The sequence below is a fragment of the Microplitis mediator genome, chromosome 1, assembly GCF_029852145.1.
Source record: "Microplitis mediator isolate UGA2020A chromosome 1, iyMicMedi2.1, whole genome shotgun sequence".
Classification (NCBI taxonomy): domain Eukaryota; kingdom Metazoa; phylum Arthropoda; class Insecta; order Hymenoptera; family Braconidae; genus Microplitis; species Microplitis mediator.
The window spans coordinates 22,242,397-22,258,704 of NC_079969.1; the positions used below are offsets into that span (position 1 = coordinate 22,242,397).

General features: G+C 31.8%; 1 protein-coding gene across 5 annotated transcripts in view; it reads left to right on the top strand.

Moving 5' to 3' along the window:
• LOC130664123 (epidermal growth factor receptor) overlaps positions 1-16,174 on the top strand; it is a 41,033-nt gene extending 24,859 nt beyond the window's left edge. Inside the window, exons 1-8 of one of the 5 annotated variants that reach the window (XM_057463928.1) lie at positions 576-866; positions 5,086-5,426; positions 7,277-8,674; positions 8,999-9,131; positions 10,543-12,376; positions 12,554-12,813; positions 13,030-13,271; positions 14,953-16,174. In XM_057463928.1, the coding sequence (XP_057319911.1) occupies positions 5,291-5,426; positions 7,277-8,674; positions 8,999-9,131; positions 10,543-12,376; positions 12,554-12,813; positions 13,030-13,271; positions 14,953-15,263 (4,314 nt within the window). In that variant the 5' untranslated portion in view covers positions 576-866; positions 5,086-5,290 and the 3' untranslated portion in view covers positions 15,264-16,174. Of the gene's footprint in view, positions 1-575; positions 867-5,085; positions 5,427-7,276; positions 8,675-8,998; positions 9,132-10,542; positions 12,377-12,553; positions 13,272-14,952 lie in introns of those variants that run through there. The other 4 variants (XM_057463893.1, XM_057463911.1, XM_057463901.1 and 1 more) reach the window with 4 other exon arrangements.
• Positions 16,175-16,308: the final 134 nt, after the last annotated feature.

Below are 16,308 nucleotides of genomic sequence, written 5' to 3' on the forward strand. Positions count from 1 at the left end.
GATCCTTCTTCTCCTGTCTGTATCATTCGTTTCACTCTGTAGCTGTAACCTCTCATCTGTAGATATATATACATATATGTTGTAAAGAAATAAGAATAAAAAAAGATAGACAAGCACAAGGACTCTGTCTTGTTTAAAGTGCAAGTGAGTAAAGTAGATTACAGTAGGTTGCATATAAGAGAGATGAGATGAAGGTACATAATCCAACTATATTCTCGACACGCCTGTACAGCTTGTGCCTGTTGAACAACTCGTGTATGTATTAGAATTTCAGGTAAATAAGTAGTGGAAAAGGTACGGCTTTACCTGCAGGCTCCTTCTCTACCTCTACCTTTACCTCTACCTCTACATTTACTCAGTTCTCTTCTTTACTCAGGTTGAAATATCATTCTGTGTGTGTTGGTTCTCCATCGGTGATTGTAAATCGTGATTCTGTAGTTTCCGTGTAGTAGTAGTTGTAGTAATGTGTAAGTAAGTGGTTGCTGGTGATGGTGGTGGTGGAGGAGAAAAGCCAGAGAGAGGGATGCCAGAACCAAAAGGTTTCAAACTTAACTTGCTCTTACAAACACTCGATCAGCCAAGGTGAGACGGTACGCGCGCGCCGATCAAAAACTTTTTAAATTTGTTTTGTTTTGTTTTTTTTTTTATTTTTTTTTTTTTGTTGAATTTTGAATTTGTGAATTTTATTTGGTTTCGTTGACAAGTACACGCAATAAGTGTTGTGATTTTTTTGTTGAATATTATTTAGTACACGTGCTTATGTGCAATTTTAAATCGGAGTAAATAATAATAATTTTGTGCAATAATTAGTGTACTTGCTTTGGATACTAAGTATAAAATTTAAAAAACAACAGCCATAAAAATAGGTGAGTTTATGTTTATACTGAGCTTATCGTGAGCATAAAGTCTATGGATTATTGATAAAAAAATTCTAATAAATAAACAAATAAAGTTATAAAATTTATTGAGTCAAATATATTAATGTCACTAATCCACTCTGCGTAGGTAAAAAATACTTAGGCAACAAAAATAAAAAGAAAGTAAGGATTCTTTAAATTCATATATATCATATATATTAATACAATGAGTGGGTTGACATTAGTAATTCAAAATTTTTCGTCCGCGACTAGACAAAGCCGGCGTAATTACTTAAAACATTAACCGGTAATTTGTATAATTTTCTTTAAATGTATTTATCTTATTTAAAACTATTTAATTACTTGAGGTCTCGGTTATTTATTAGTTATTACGCAAGCACAGAATTTATTAAGAGACCGCGCAACGAGAAGATACGTCTGTAGCTGCTCGAGAATCGACTCTCTTAAGCCCAGCCTCTCGTGAAAAGAGAAAGAATATAAATTAAATACGTATGTATATATATTTGTCTCTGTTCAACACTCAAAAGATCCATGTTTACAAGACGGTTAGTAAGCTTGGAGACTTGAACGACGGGATAAGAAACCAACGGCATGCGTTGGCGGCAACTGTCCCTTTCAAAAAACATATATCTATTTTGCTTTTTCTACTTCATCATCATCATCATCATCTTCATCTTCTTCTTCTCAATACTTTTCTTCTTCTACACCCATGATGTACTTTAACACGTGACATCTGCTGCAGTTTACCTTTCAACCAGATAAACTTTACAGAAATTCGCGTCCTCGAAAAACCGGCCCCGTACCCGTACCCTTTATTTTTTTTTAGCTTTAGTTTACAAATTTTTTTACGTTTCAAAAGACTCTTGACAATTGATGTTAAATGTTGCTCGTTAAATTTTGTAAATTTTTCGTCCGTTGAAGTTGAATTTATTAGCGAAGTTGAGTTTTGGTGGAAACAAGTTTTGATTTTAAATTTTAAATTCCGGATAAATTGTTTGTTACATTTGAATATTTTATTAAATTCTATCATTATTATTATTATTATTATATATATATATATGTCGGTAATTGTTGATGTACGTAATACGAAAGATGCTGAAAGGTCCTCTTGAGACTCCAGAGTCCCCAGGTACCGAGGGAAAGGCGCTTGACGTCAGCATCAGGAATGAGGTTAACCTGAAGGTAAAATCGAGCGGTTACAATTGCACGTGGTGGGTTTAGTTTGCTGGGCAACGACATTACGTCCTCTTATCAACAATGTTGTTATTAAATTTTAATAAACTCTATCGATGGTAATTTAAATCTATCGAGTACTGGAGTGCATTTAGTGCGGGAAAAATAAATTAAATTTCTAATATGGAATTTTTTTGAAAATTACATTCCCACTAATCGCTAATGATTGAAATACCTCCCGATAAGTTTTGATAATTAGGCGCCGAAAAATATCGAGTTTCGAAAAGTCTGATAATTTTGATAATGCCGCGAGTTATTGCTTCGGGGTTCTTTGGAGCTGTTTGTTATTATTTTTATTTAAGTTGAATTTCTGACGGTGCTTCGGGCTAGCGTTTAACGTAGTCGTGATGTAGTTATATGGCGGCGTAATAATATAATGTGGAAGAATAAGAATAAGAAGAAGAAGGATAAGAAAATGGAGGTAAAGTTATATATCGGCGTGAAGGAACTCTAAAGTTCTCTATATACATACTCTTTGTTCTTTACTTGTTCTTGTGATGGTTAGGTGGTAGAGAAAGATTATATACGTCGACGAGAGTAGAAGACCACGTCTGGAACTGGATTCTGGATCCAACCACGATATCTTTCACTAGGATCTTCGTGCCTAAACGTTTCTTCGGCCCCACACTCGTTTCTTTTTATGTTTATTTCATTTTTTTCTCCTTTTATTTGTTTTTTAAACCTCGACATTTTGTACATTTGATATTTTTTAAATTTACGTAAACATAAGTAAACACATCATTCCTTTTTTAAACTTTGCAATAATAATAATAATACATTTTTCATTTAAAAGTTTATGAAAAATTTTTATTTTCTACATCAAATTTTATTTTTTAAATACATTTTTTAAAAATTACTCTCTTTAATTTTTGTCAAAAATTTTTGAATAAATAATAATAATAATAATAATAATAATCAATTTCTTATTTAAAAGTCTATGAAAATTTATATCTTTTTCAAATTTTTATTTTTAAATTTAAATTTTGAATTTAAAAAAAAAATTATTGTCATTCATTTTGTCAGAAATTTTTAAATAAATGAATAATAATAATAATAATAATAATAATAATAATAATAATAATAATAATAATAATAATAATAATAATAATAATAATAATAATAATAAGTATTCTACTAAACAATTTGTAATAAATTTTTTTTTTAAATCAATTTCAAAATTAAATTTTTAAAATAAAACTTAGAAGTCTTCTTTATAGAAATTTTCTTTATAAATTGACATAATAATATTTTAAAAAATTGATTTGAAGAAAAAAATAATCAGTAATCTCATAAAAAATAAAAAAATGTTATCAGTGAATACAATCATATAACAAATGTAAATATAAATAACACATATACTAATCAATAATATTAAAAAAAAAAAAGGAAAAATATCTATATCATGTATTTCACGCTACTGATGTCACATCTAATTGATAAAAAAGTCGTCGCGCTATATAAAATATCACAAGATACCTTATACATGCAAACCTCATCAGAAGTGAACGTAAACGTACAAACATAAATATATATGCTAAACTCGTAACTATACATACATACATACTTATATACATATGGACACTTATTAAAAATAATTACACAAATAAGCGTGTTAATAAGTATATATACATAATAACTTTACGGAATAACAACGAGGATACAATATGCAATAGAAAATAATTTATAAATATATATAAATATAAATTCCTACAATGGTGACATCATCTTACTCTGCGTAGTATTAACTACGCCAGGACTTAGATGGAGCGAAAGAAACCTGATGTTCGATTACCGTTTACCAAATCCTCTTGTAATGCATTAATTATGTTTTTTTAAATTCACTCTTAATATTTTACCCCTACAATAATAATAATATTTATCGAGATAAATAAAATAAATCGTTATTACAAAAAAACGAACAACTTTTTCGTTATCAAGACTTGACAGTATCTCGGTATATAAACTTAAGATGGTGTTAGGATGTAACTAAAATTCCCCTTGCAGCTGATAAGTTTTAAAGATAAGTGAAAAGCTAGTATAGTGTATAGGTAAATGCAAGGCGACATGAAAGTAACAAAATCATGTCCACATATGCACTTTCTCTTTATATATTATATACATATATATATTTTTAAAACTTGTACAATTTAATGTTCAATTAAATATTATTATTGCTATTATTATTATTATTATTATTATTATTATTATTATTATTATTATTATTATTATTATTATTATTATTATTTATTTATTCGATTATTTGTTTAAAAGCTTAGTAAAAAATTGGAACAAAAATAATTTTTAAGAAATTTAATCCCCATAAAATTTTCAAACATTGAATTAAAAAAAAAAATTTATTACAAATTTTTAAGTAAAAAAAATTTATCTTTACATGAGTGTGAATGTATCTGACAACGAGCAATTTTTTTAATTTTTAAATAAATAAATAAAATGTAAGGAGAACAAAAACTTAAAAATGCGTCTCTGGATAATTGAAAAATCAGTACGCGCATTTTTTTAAATTTTATTATTTTTATTAATTAATTTATTTGTTTCAAATTTATAAATTGTCACATATCTGCTACATTCACACTCATATCTTTACATATATCAGTAACTTATGGTAAAAAATTTATATTCCTGTAAAATTTTTAAAAATTGAATTAAAAAAAAATGTTTATTACAAAACTTCAAATAAAAAATTTATCTTTACATACATTAGTAACTTATTGTAAGAATAATTAAAGTATTTATAAATATATTAAAAATAATTTATAATTTATTTAAAAGTTTAGTAACAAATTGCCACAAAAATAATTTTTTTAAATTTACATCCCTATAAAATTTTTAAAAATTGAATTAAAAAAAAAATGATTGCAAATTTTTAAATAAAAAATTAATTTCCATATGTAACAGTAAGAATAATTGAAGTATCAAAAATAAATAACTAATGAAAAAAAATTATTTGTTACAGCAGATGGCAAAAATGAAGACATAAATAAAATGGGCTCATCGAAGATAAATCTACTACTAAAAATAAAATTAAGTGTTAAAAAAAGTGAAAACACTCAACAATTAATGAAGGGCATTGATAACTCTGAGTACGGTCGCAAACGATACAGATATTTCTGTAAAGGTGATAAGTGCGTGAATTTTTTTAAGGGCATGTGAGGCTCAATATGTACCACTATCGACACTCCACATCATGGGCGCTGTCGACATTTCACGTTTGCGCCGTCACCTTTTTATTTATTGTCATCGTAGGTAGCAATAATGTCCTCGGCGATCTCAATTCCGAGTTCGTCAAAGGGAAAAGTAAGTTTTGCGTAATAACATTACCGACAATATTTACTTATCTATTTTAACTTAAACTATTTAACTATTTATAAATATTCTGGGTACATTGACGTTCATCTGATAGATTGATGAAAAAAAAGATAAATACTGTAGAGCTGCATTAGCCACAGCTACATTTTAAACCGTGAAATAAAAAAATAAAAAAAAATGATTTTTTTTCTGACTCAGAACTCTCAGGTAAGAGAGTAAAAATACCGTTGGTTTAAGTGCTTTACCTGAAGAGCAAAACCAACTGAATTTATTATTTTTAAGTAATTCTTAAAAAATATTATTTTTATTTTTAAATATTCAAATTTTTTTAAATACCAAAAATAAAAATAAATAATAATTATAATTTATTATTTAAAGTGGATGTTTCGCTAGTAATATTATTATTTAAATTATAAATTCCACGCGAGTACTTTCGCGGTAAACATGAATATATCGTGCAACTGAAGAAGAGTTCACGTACGAGTATATATATGTATATATGAGAATTAATATCACACCTGAGGGTAAGAGTTTAGCTCTTGTACTTAAAGGCTCGTGCACTATAGCTTCATACCTTCCATATCTATATTTTTCACATACATTTATATACCTGCATAAATATATATATAAGTATAAATGTCTGGTGTATATATGTATGTATGTATACAACCCTGGTATTTACTAAGCTCGAGGTGAGATCCACGAGTACAAGAGGTGAAAGACACAGTAGAGAGGGAGTACGACGACCGACGCGAGGACGAAGGTGAAACGTAAGATAGATGACCGCAGGCGAACCAAACTATAGTTACTTCTTCTCCTTCTTATCCTCATCCTCATCCTCATCCTCATCCTTATCCTTATTCTTTTACTTATTTTCCTCCTCTTCCTCCTCTATTTCTTCTGGTTCACCAGCAAGAGCAAATCCTCGCGTAGATGCTCCAACAAAGCGCATTCCATGTTGCACCATTTCTTTTCTCAGTTCATCATGTCCGAACGACTTTAAGGAATTCCGCTTTTCTTTACAATACTTTTTCCTTTCCTTTCCTTTACTTTATTTTATTTAACTTATAAAATACCAATTACTTTCTCATAAATTATTTTCAAAATCAAAAAAAAAATTTTTAAACAACCGTTAAAACAACAAAACAAAAATGGTACCATTCAAACTCGATTTACTTTTAAAACAACATATATATGTATACAAATGTAACGGTATTCATTACTTTAGGCCACCATGCATAAACATATATGTACATTCTATATATAAAGATAGATATATATATGTAGCAGTAAAGTAAGTAAGACACACAAGCTAGATTTTATGAAAGTGGTTCGCCCACTCGTTACATGAGTGCTTAGCCAGCAACGTACGCTAATGTCTACTTAAGAACAATCAGTGCGTTTTTTTTAGTGAGCCATAAGTGGGCATATTTGTCATCCTCATTTTAATTAGCCTTTCGAAATTCACTTCACCCACTTGGTGTCGCCCAAGTAAAGATAAATAAATCCTAAATTGTCAATATATTCCCAAAAAAAAAAAAAAAAGGATTTTTTGACGCAAAAAACTTTTATTTGCTCCAATATTTTTTTTGCGTTATAAATTGAAAACAAAAATTTCCTTAGGGTAATTAAAATTTGACAACCCTGCTTTGAAATTTGACGACAGTAGAGCACTACCTCTTCGCTTCGCGTTCGAGGTGTGCAATTATTGCTATCAATTTTTTCTAGTCCTAAGAAAAATTTAATTTTCAATTTACAATGCAAAATATTTCTTGCGCCAATAAATCCTTTTCTTTTCTGTGTAGAATACATGATTTAATAAAATAATTTTTTTTCAGTATGCATCGGTACAAATGGAAGAATTTCAGCCCCATCAAACACATTGCACCACTACCGTAATCTCCGTGACCGGTATACAAACTGTACTTATGTCGACGGTAATCTGGAGATAACGTGGATACAAAATGATACCCTGGATTTAAGCTTTCTGCAATATATACGAGAAGTAACTGGCTATGTATTAATAAGTCACTGTGATGTACGTCGTATCGTGTTGCCACGTTTGCAAATAATACGCGGCCGTACCTTGTTCAAGCTAAATATCCATCCACATGAATTTGCATTGATCGTAACAATGACTGGAATATACAATCTCGAATTACCGGCACTGCGTGATATTCTCGCTGGCAGTGTCGGTATGTATCACAATTACAATCTTTGTCACATGAAAACAATAAATTGGGATGAGATAATAAGTGGCCCGCAAGCTAAATACGTTTATGTTTACAATTTTACGTCACCTGAACGTTCATGTCCAGCGTGCGATCCGAGCTGCGTCCAAGGCTGCTGGGGCGAGGGTCCAGAAAACTGTCAAAAGTTTTCCAAAACAAATTGCTCACCTCAGTGCTGGCAAGGACGTTGTTTCGGTTCACAGCCACGTGAATGCTGCCATCTATTTTGTGCCGGTGGGTGCACTGGTCCCAAACAAAGCGACTGTTTGGCTTGCAAGAGTTTTATGGACGACGGAGTTTGTACCCTCGAGTGCCCGCCAATGCAGACATACAACCCGACGACTTATTCCTGGGAAGTTAATCCTAACGGCAAGTATGCCTACGGAGCCACGTGTGTTAAAAAATGCCCAGAGCATCTTCTTAAAGACAATGGAGCTTGCGTTAGATCATGTCCGCCGAAGAAAAAGGCCAAAAACAGCGAATGCGTTCCATGCGATGGTCCCTGTCCTAAAACTTGCTCTGGTGTCAACACCGTTCACTCCGGAAATATCGAAAAATTCAAAGACTGCACAGTTATTGATGGTTCTATTACAATAGTCGACCATACTTTCACTGGGTACCAAGACATCCTTTCAAACTACTCATTCGGACCAAGATGGCCACCGATGCATCCAAATAAACTTGAAGTTTTTCATACGCTTAAAGAAATAACCGGCTTCTTAAATATTCAGGGTAATCATAAGGACTTTACCAATTTGACATACTTTAGAAATCTTGAAATAATTGGCGGACGACAATTGACTGAATACTTTGCCTCGCTCTATGTCGTACAAACTGCTCTAGTTTCTTTTGGACTTCGATCTCTCAAGAGAATAAATTCTGGGTCTGTTGTTATTTTGGAAAACAAGAACTTGTGTTACGCACAAAGCATACATTGGAACAAAATAAGGAACTCATCTGAACATGATACTTTGGTGTCCAACAACAAAAATGAAACCTTGTGCAGTAAGTTTTTAACTAATAATTAATAATTATTACTATGATTACATTAATTATCTAGTCCAACGTGGACTTTGCCTAGAAATCAAACGTCCGTTTTTTAATGCTGTCCATTTCGAAACGTTTTACTTGATAACATAAATTAAAGTCTTATAGCAGTTATAGATTTTTATACATCCGTTAAAGTTTTTAAGTATACATTTTTAATTATAGATTTCGTGAAAACGTTTATGTAAATTTATATCAGACACTTTTTCTAATAGACAGTGGTAGAAATTCTGAGAAAGCGGCAAAATAAAACTATAGTTTATTACTTTAATGTGATTACAGAACAAGAAGGCCAAGTTTGCGACGAACAATGTTCAGATGCAGGCTGCTGGGGTCCAGGACCATCGCAGTGTCTTTCGTGTAAAAACTATGTTTTCGATAACGTCTGCTTGGAAAACTGCAGTGTCATATCTGGGTAAGTTGATAAATCCTACATGGAAAAAACGGTTCTGTAAAAATGACAAAAATCTGTAAAATTTTCAGAAGTTTCTCTGTAAATTGGCTTATGTAATTTGTACTAAACAAAAAATTTTATTTTTACATTTTGAGGCTGTAATAATTACATAGTGAAGTTGTAGAATTTATAGAAGTATTTATGTAAAAAATGCAAAGTGACTTATGTAAATATCCTAATAGTCATTTTGTCCTAAAGTTGATGGCAACTTTAAAATTAAATTTACCCGCAATCTGCTGCCGGAATTTGATGAAAAATTTACAACAAAAATTTAAAAGAAAAATTTTTGCTTAATTTTACACACGGAAAGAAATTTTCTTTAAAAATTACCGCTAAATTCACTGTAATCGTGGGACGAATGGCACGACCTAATCACTTATCGGGAGTGAGATAATTTTTAACTTTTTTTCAACAAATTTTATCGTAGTCTACTGTAAATTTTATTCGGTTTTCGGTAAATTTTATGAAGTCTACCACAAAATAAATAAATTTTTTCGTAATTTTTATTTCAAAAATGATAATAAATAAAAGCGCAGCATTATGTCCCACGATTACAGTGAATTTAACGGTAATTTTTAAAGAAAATTTCTTTCCGTGCAGTACAGTACATACTTTAGCTTTATATTATAGTCAAAAAACAGATTTATAAAAGTTGACGAATAATTGCTGTCAAATTGAATGGCAATTTGTTCAACAATTTGCTCGAAACTTGCATTTGGAATTTGACAGAAAATTGAAAAGTTAACTGGCTATTAAGGTATAATATCTGAGCAGGGTATAATTAATCTGGAGGGTAAATATAGAGGGTAAATTACCAATAATAATTTACCAGCTACAAGGCAAATACTAGATATCTTACTAAAAGAAGGACCATTATCTTCATCAATATGTGTAACAATTACAGTATCATACATTAATTTTTTTCTGTACATAATTTATATATTTGAAAGACTTAATATTTTTTGGTATAGTTTGCGCGGTTTATTTGTTCGAGGGAAATTTTTTTTTAAAAACAAACTTCTAAAATTACAAAAATATTTTGTAAAGATAACATCATATTTTTTTGTTACATGTAGATTTTACGTGAACTATCAGTAAATATTTCGTATAATCTACAGAAAAAATATGTAATTTTCAGATAATGTGTAAAAATAACATATTTTATCTGTAAATGTTACAGATAATATCATCAGTAAATTTTACAGATTTTTTTACAGAACTGTTTTTTTCGTGTAAAGAAAATCTTGTTTTTATTTAATAGTGCGTATGTTTTTTTTTAAATTGCATACGTGTCAGGATTGGAGGTAAAATAAATAAGCAAATCTAAATTTTAATGATGATAACAATATTCGATTTATTTATATTATTACAGAATATATAAAGCAGGTTCCCGCGAATGTAAGAACTGTCACGAGGAGTGTGATGGCACCTGTAACGGACCTAAGGCCGAGAACTGCAATAAATGCAAACACACGCGCGACGGCCCGTTCTGCGTAAAAGAATGTCCGACTTCTAAATATAACGATAACGGTGTATGCAAACCTTGTCACAAGAACTGCGTAGGCGGTTGCGAGGGCCCGGAAAATAATATCGGCCCGAATGGCTGTCACAGTTGCGAGAAAGCAATAATGAATAACAACAGCGTGCCTGAGGGATGTCTCCAGAAGCTCGACAATTGTCCTGAGGGTTACTTTTACGAGTGGGTCAGCCCTCAAGAGAAAGGTCCCCTGAAGGTGTTGGCGGGTAAGGCTGTCTGCAGACGCTGCCATCCGCTCTGCAAAAATTGTACCGGGTACGGAACACACGAGCAAGTGTGCCGTGAGTGTGTTGACTTTAAACTCGGTGAAAATTGCGTGCACGACTGCCCGGAAAACAGCAATTATATATTACCCAACACTAATCCTAAAATATGTATACCCTGTGCGTCTGAGTGCGACGGCTGCTATGGTCCAGAATCCCATCAGTGTTACCGCTGTCGCAGCTTCAAAGTTCATCTCGATACCAAAGCATCCAACAATGTCACTCTTTTTAACTGTACCAACACATGTCCAACAGAAACTTCCTACAAAGTTACGTCCGAAGACGGTCGCGATACTTATTGCGAGTCTCAGACACTCAGTTCTCAATTGGAACATGAAATAAAACCCATGATTTTGGGTATTGTCAGTGTTGTTCTGCTGATTATTATGATGATCGGGGCGATAGTTCTGTGTCGTTGGCGTATCAAGAGTAAAAATAAAGAAAACACGGTTAAAATGACCATGGCTTTGACTGGTCTTGATGACAACGAACCTCTGAGACCCACGGGATTGAAACCAAACCTCGCGAAACTTAGAATAATAAAGGAAGAAGAGATGCGGAAGGGCGGACAACTTGGATACGGAGCTTTCGGTAATGTTTATAAAGGTGTATGGGTACCGGAAGGTGAAAACGTCAAAATACCTGTTGCCATAAAAGTTTTACATGAAAATACGGGTGCGAATACTTCGAAAGAATTTTTAGACGAAGCTTACATTATGGCTAGTGTCGAGCATCCTAATTTACTGCAGCTTCTCGCAGTTTGCATGACGTCGCAGATGATGTTGGTGACGCAGTTGATGCCACTGGGATGTCTGCTGGACTTTGTAAGAACTTACAAAGACAAAATAGGCTCTAAGCCGCTGCTCAATTGGTCGACACAGATCGCACGTGGTATGGCATATTTGGAAGAACGGAGACTAGTTCATCGTGATCTTGCGGCGCGTAATGTTTTAGTACAGACATCAAATTGTATTAAGATAACGGACTTCGGTCTCGCTAAGCTGCTGGATATCAACGAGGAGCAGTACAAGGCTGCTGGGGGTAAAATGCCCATAAAATGGCTGGCTCTTGAGTGCATTCAGCACCGGGTTTTTACCCACAAATCCGATGTATGGGCATTCGGTGTCACCATTTGGGAAGTTTTGACCTACGGAGAACGACCTTATGACAATGTACCTGCGCGGAATGTACCCGAGCTGCTGGAGAAAGGCGAAAGATTACCACAGCCAGCAATTTGTTCAATAGATGTCTATATGATTATGGTTAAATGTTGGATGCTGGATGCTGAATCACGACCGACATTCAAAGAACTTGCTGATGAGTTCGCTAAAATGTCAAGGGATCCTGGCCGTTATCTTGCCATCAAAGGTGATAAATATATGAGACTGCCTTCTTATACATTACAGGTTTGTTTATTTTTTTTTATTCAAATTTAATTTTACTAGTTGACTAAATTTTTATATTTCACTTTTAAAATAATCTAGTAAAATTTTTTAATAAAAAAGAAATATAAGAACTAAAAAAACTAGTGTTATTTTATTGAATTAGTATTATAATTTTTAAAAAATTTATTTATTTAACAGAATAAATTTCAGGATGAAAAGGAAATGATACGAAATTTGGCATCAGCAGTCGAGGGACCCGAAGCCCTAGTAGATGCTGATGAATATCTGCAACCAAAATCACGAGCGCCGATTCCTCCCGGGCTGTCGGTGCCAAGTATAACAGACTCGCCGCCAAACACGCCCATAAGATCGTGCTGGCCAACCGGGATCCCGTCACACGCAGCCGCTGACTCGCCGACGCCACAAAATCAACAGAACTGGGACCGCGAGCTGTTGAGGTACGGTACAGCTGAACGTAGTGAAAGCACGTCAGGAACAAATGACGGTGGAATTAATCAACGCACACAATCATACCAACATCACCACCCACATTCTCATCATAATAACAATCACCATCATCATCAACACAGTCTAAATCACCAGCATCATCAGCACCAACATTCAGGAAATTACAATTGTCCTAATGATCAGCATTGTCGAAATATTATTGGTAGTGCGGACAATAGAAGCTCGAGATACTGCTCAGATCCATTGAAAATAATTGCCGGCGTAAGAGATTGCGATGTAACGGACGACTGTTTTCAACCGGAAGTTGCAACAATTCATCAACAAGCCCAGGTGGGCAATCTCAAACTTGATTTACCACTTGATGAAGACGACTATCTTATGCCATCTCCACAAATTCCCGCAAATGCTACGCAGTATATGGATCTCATTGGAGATACTAAACCCACCGGTAAATTCTTATGTTTTTTTTTATTTTCTAATAAAATCCTTCTTAATAAATATAGTATATTACACACCAAGGGAGAAAAATGGGGCATTTCTAGCCGCGTGTATAATTGCCTACCGAAACTGAAGGTGAGGGCGGCAAACACGCGGATTGGGACGTCGTCTTTTCCTCAGTGGTGTGCATACTATTTTTCACCAGATCTGCACTCGAAAGTTTAAACTTTTGCTTCTGTTTGTGGAAAGAATGACGCGCGCGCTAATTTTAATCATTTGTTTTCTTATAAAAGGAAAGAACGACTTTCTTCCCTCTAAACAGGGCAGAAATTTAAACTTTCGGCGCAAGTATGGTCAAAAAATATTAGCAAACGCGTAAATTCCGAATGCCTTCAGTCAGCGAGCAGAAACAAATAATATCTCTGCCCGCTGATTGAAGGTATTCGAAATTTAAACTTTGATACTTGTCATTTGTTTAATAGTAATTTCGGACCATTCAGGGTGGTCACGAACCGGGAATATCGGGAATTATCAGGGAATTTAATGCAAACGGGAAATATCATGGAAATGTCAGGGAATTTCGAAAAGTATCCGGGAATTAAATTGTAACAGTTAAAAATTAAAAAAATTTTAAATTATACACTAGTTATTAAAATTAAAGGATATTAAAAAAATTTCAAATTTTAAAGTGATTTTCAACAGATTGTAACTCGAAGGAAAATGGTCATACGACAAAAACAAAACAGGCAAATTGAAGCTTCAAGTGTCTAGTTTTCTGATCTGGTCTTTAAATTTTTTAATTATGTGCGCTTCCGGAGTAAGCTTCAATTAATTTTTTTCGATAATTATCATTGATTTTTTATTCCTCCGGAACCGTCCATAATAAAAAAATTTAAAGACCCAGATCAGAAAAGTAGACACTTGAAGCTACAGTTTGACTTTTTGTTTTTATTGTAACACCATTTTCCTTCGAGTTACAAACTGTTGAAAATTACTAAAAAATTTGAAATTTTTTTATCATCCCTTAATTTTTGTAACCAGTGTATTTTCAATTTATTCAAATCATAAAATTTCTTATTAAATATTTTAACTTATACATTTTTAACATCGAATAATCAAAAGTGGGCAATATTAATTTATTTTATTTCCATTTTTTATGATTTCTCGCATGATTTAATTATCAAATTTAATTATTAAAAATGAAAATATAATAAAAACTTTGAATATCTAAATGATACGAATGAAATTTCTAAATCAGGGAAAAATGTGAAAAACTTTACTGGAAAACCGGGAAATATCAGGGAATTTTGAAATCATTTCTTTGTGGCCAACCTGATTAATTTTATTTACGTAAATGACAGCTCTGACTGTGATTAAGTTTTATAAAAAATAGTATTTATAGTTTCTGCTTAATTATAAATTGCAAATGACAATTTACGTTCACGCTAATAGTTGATGACACCATTGGTCTTAAATTAACTTGTTTCTGACTGGTTGTTGACAAAGAAACTTTAAGCTCCAATGCCGATAATCATGAAAAATATTGCGTGTAACTCAGGATGAAACACGATTTCGGACTACGGGTGATGTCAACCAACTTCACCCTGGTCTGAAATCGTTTTGTTTGATTCCTTATCACACAATATACTATTTAATAAATATGTTCTTATAAATATTTTGTCTGTTAATAGAAACGGAACCAAAGAGATTAATCAATGGTTATCGAAAGTATCCTGAATTTTTAAGTATCGCGGGTAAAACATCATTAGATAATCCCGAATACATAATGGGCCAGGATGACGGTCCACTTACTCCTCAAATAATTGGAATACCAACAGCAGATCTCGGTAAAGTTTTAGCCAACGGTGCTTTTGGTTCTCAACAAGTTAAGCAGCGCTGCAATGAAGAAGAATCCGATCACGAGTATTACAACGATTTCGACCGGCTTGAACGCGAACGTCAGCCTTTAAATTCTCTACGAAAAAACGAAACGACCGTATAAAATTTAATAAATTAATTATTATTTAAACCAGTTACCTTAGATAGCGTAAACATTAACTGAAACGACAAAAAAAATATGAAGAAAAATATATTACGCTGCTTCAGTTATATTATTTGCAGTACTTAGTAAATCAATGACTGGGCGTTAAGAAATTGCATTAAATTTTTATTATTATTACTATTTTTGAAAAATTTTTAAATTATGCCATTTTACTTCAATAGTTTTACATACACGCATTTTATTTATAATATAAATTGATAATAATAAAAATAATTATAAGCAATTTCTTTAAAATATAAGTGCCATTTAATGTGGCTTGTAAATAAAAATATAATTATTAATTAACTTAAAAAGACAATCAATTATATTAGTTAATTAATTATTTAAATATATCTCAATTGAGATTTTTAAATTATACAATTTTATTATTAATTATTTTTAAAATATACACTGGAAAAATATTATTTTTATAAGAGATATTTTGTTGGTTAAAGAAAAATTTATTTTTGCCGTAAGATGGACAGTGAAGTACACGAGCATCTTTCAGAGTCTCGCGCATGCGCTAATTAATTTTTGTACAGATAATTAACAAAAGTTTGGTTATAATTTATTAATTAAAATAATTATTTATTGCCGTAAGATGGAAATAAAAAGACAAGTGTGGAAATTTATACCAAAAGTATAAAATTTACCGCATGCGCAAATTGAATTTTTGTGAACGCAATCATGAAAAATTTAATTATAATTAATTAATGTTTTGATTAATCAAATTATTAAATAGAAGCTATTAATTTAATTTTTTATGAGTATGAATGTAGCAGACAGACAAATTTGAATCTGTAAATAAATAAAGTAAATAATTTAAAAAATAATATTTTTTAAAAATGCACTAATTAATTTTTGAATTTTTTGAATGCGCATTTTTTTTTAATTAAATTTTTCTAATTATTGACTCTATTCATTAATAATTTTAAATTTGTCTGATGTACTCTACTTTCATACTCATAATTTTTTTAAACAATTAATTGAAATAATTGTTTTTTAA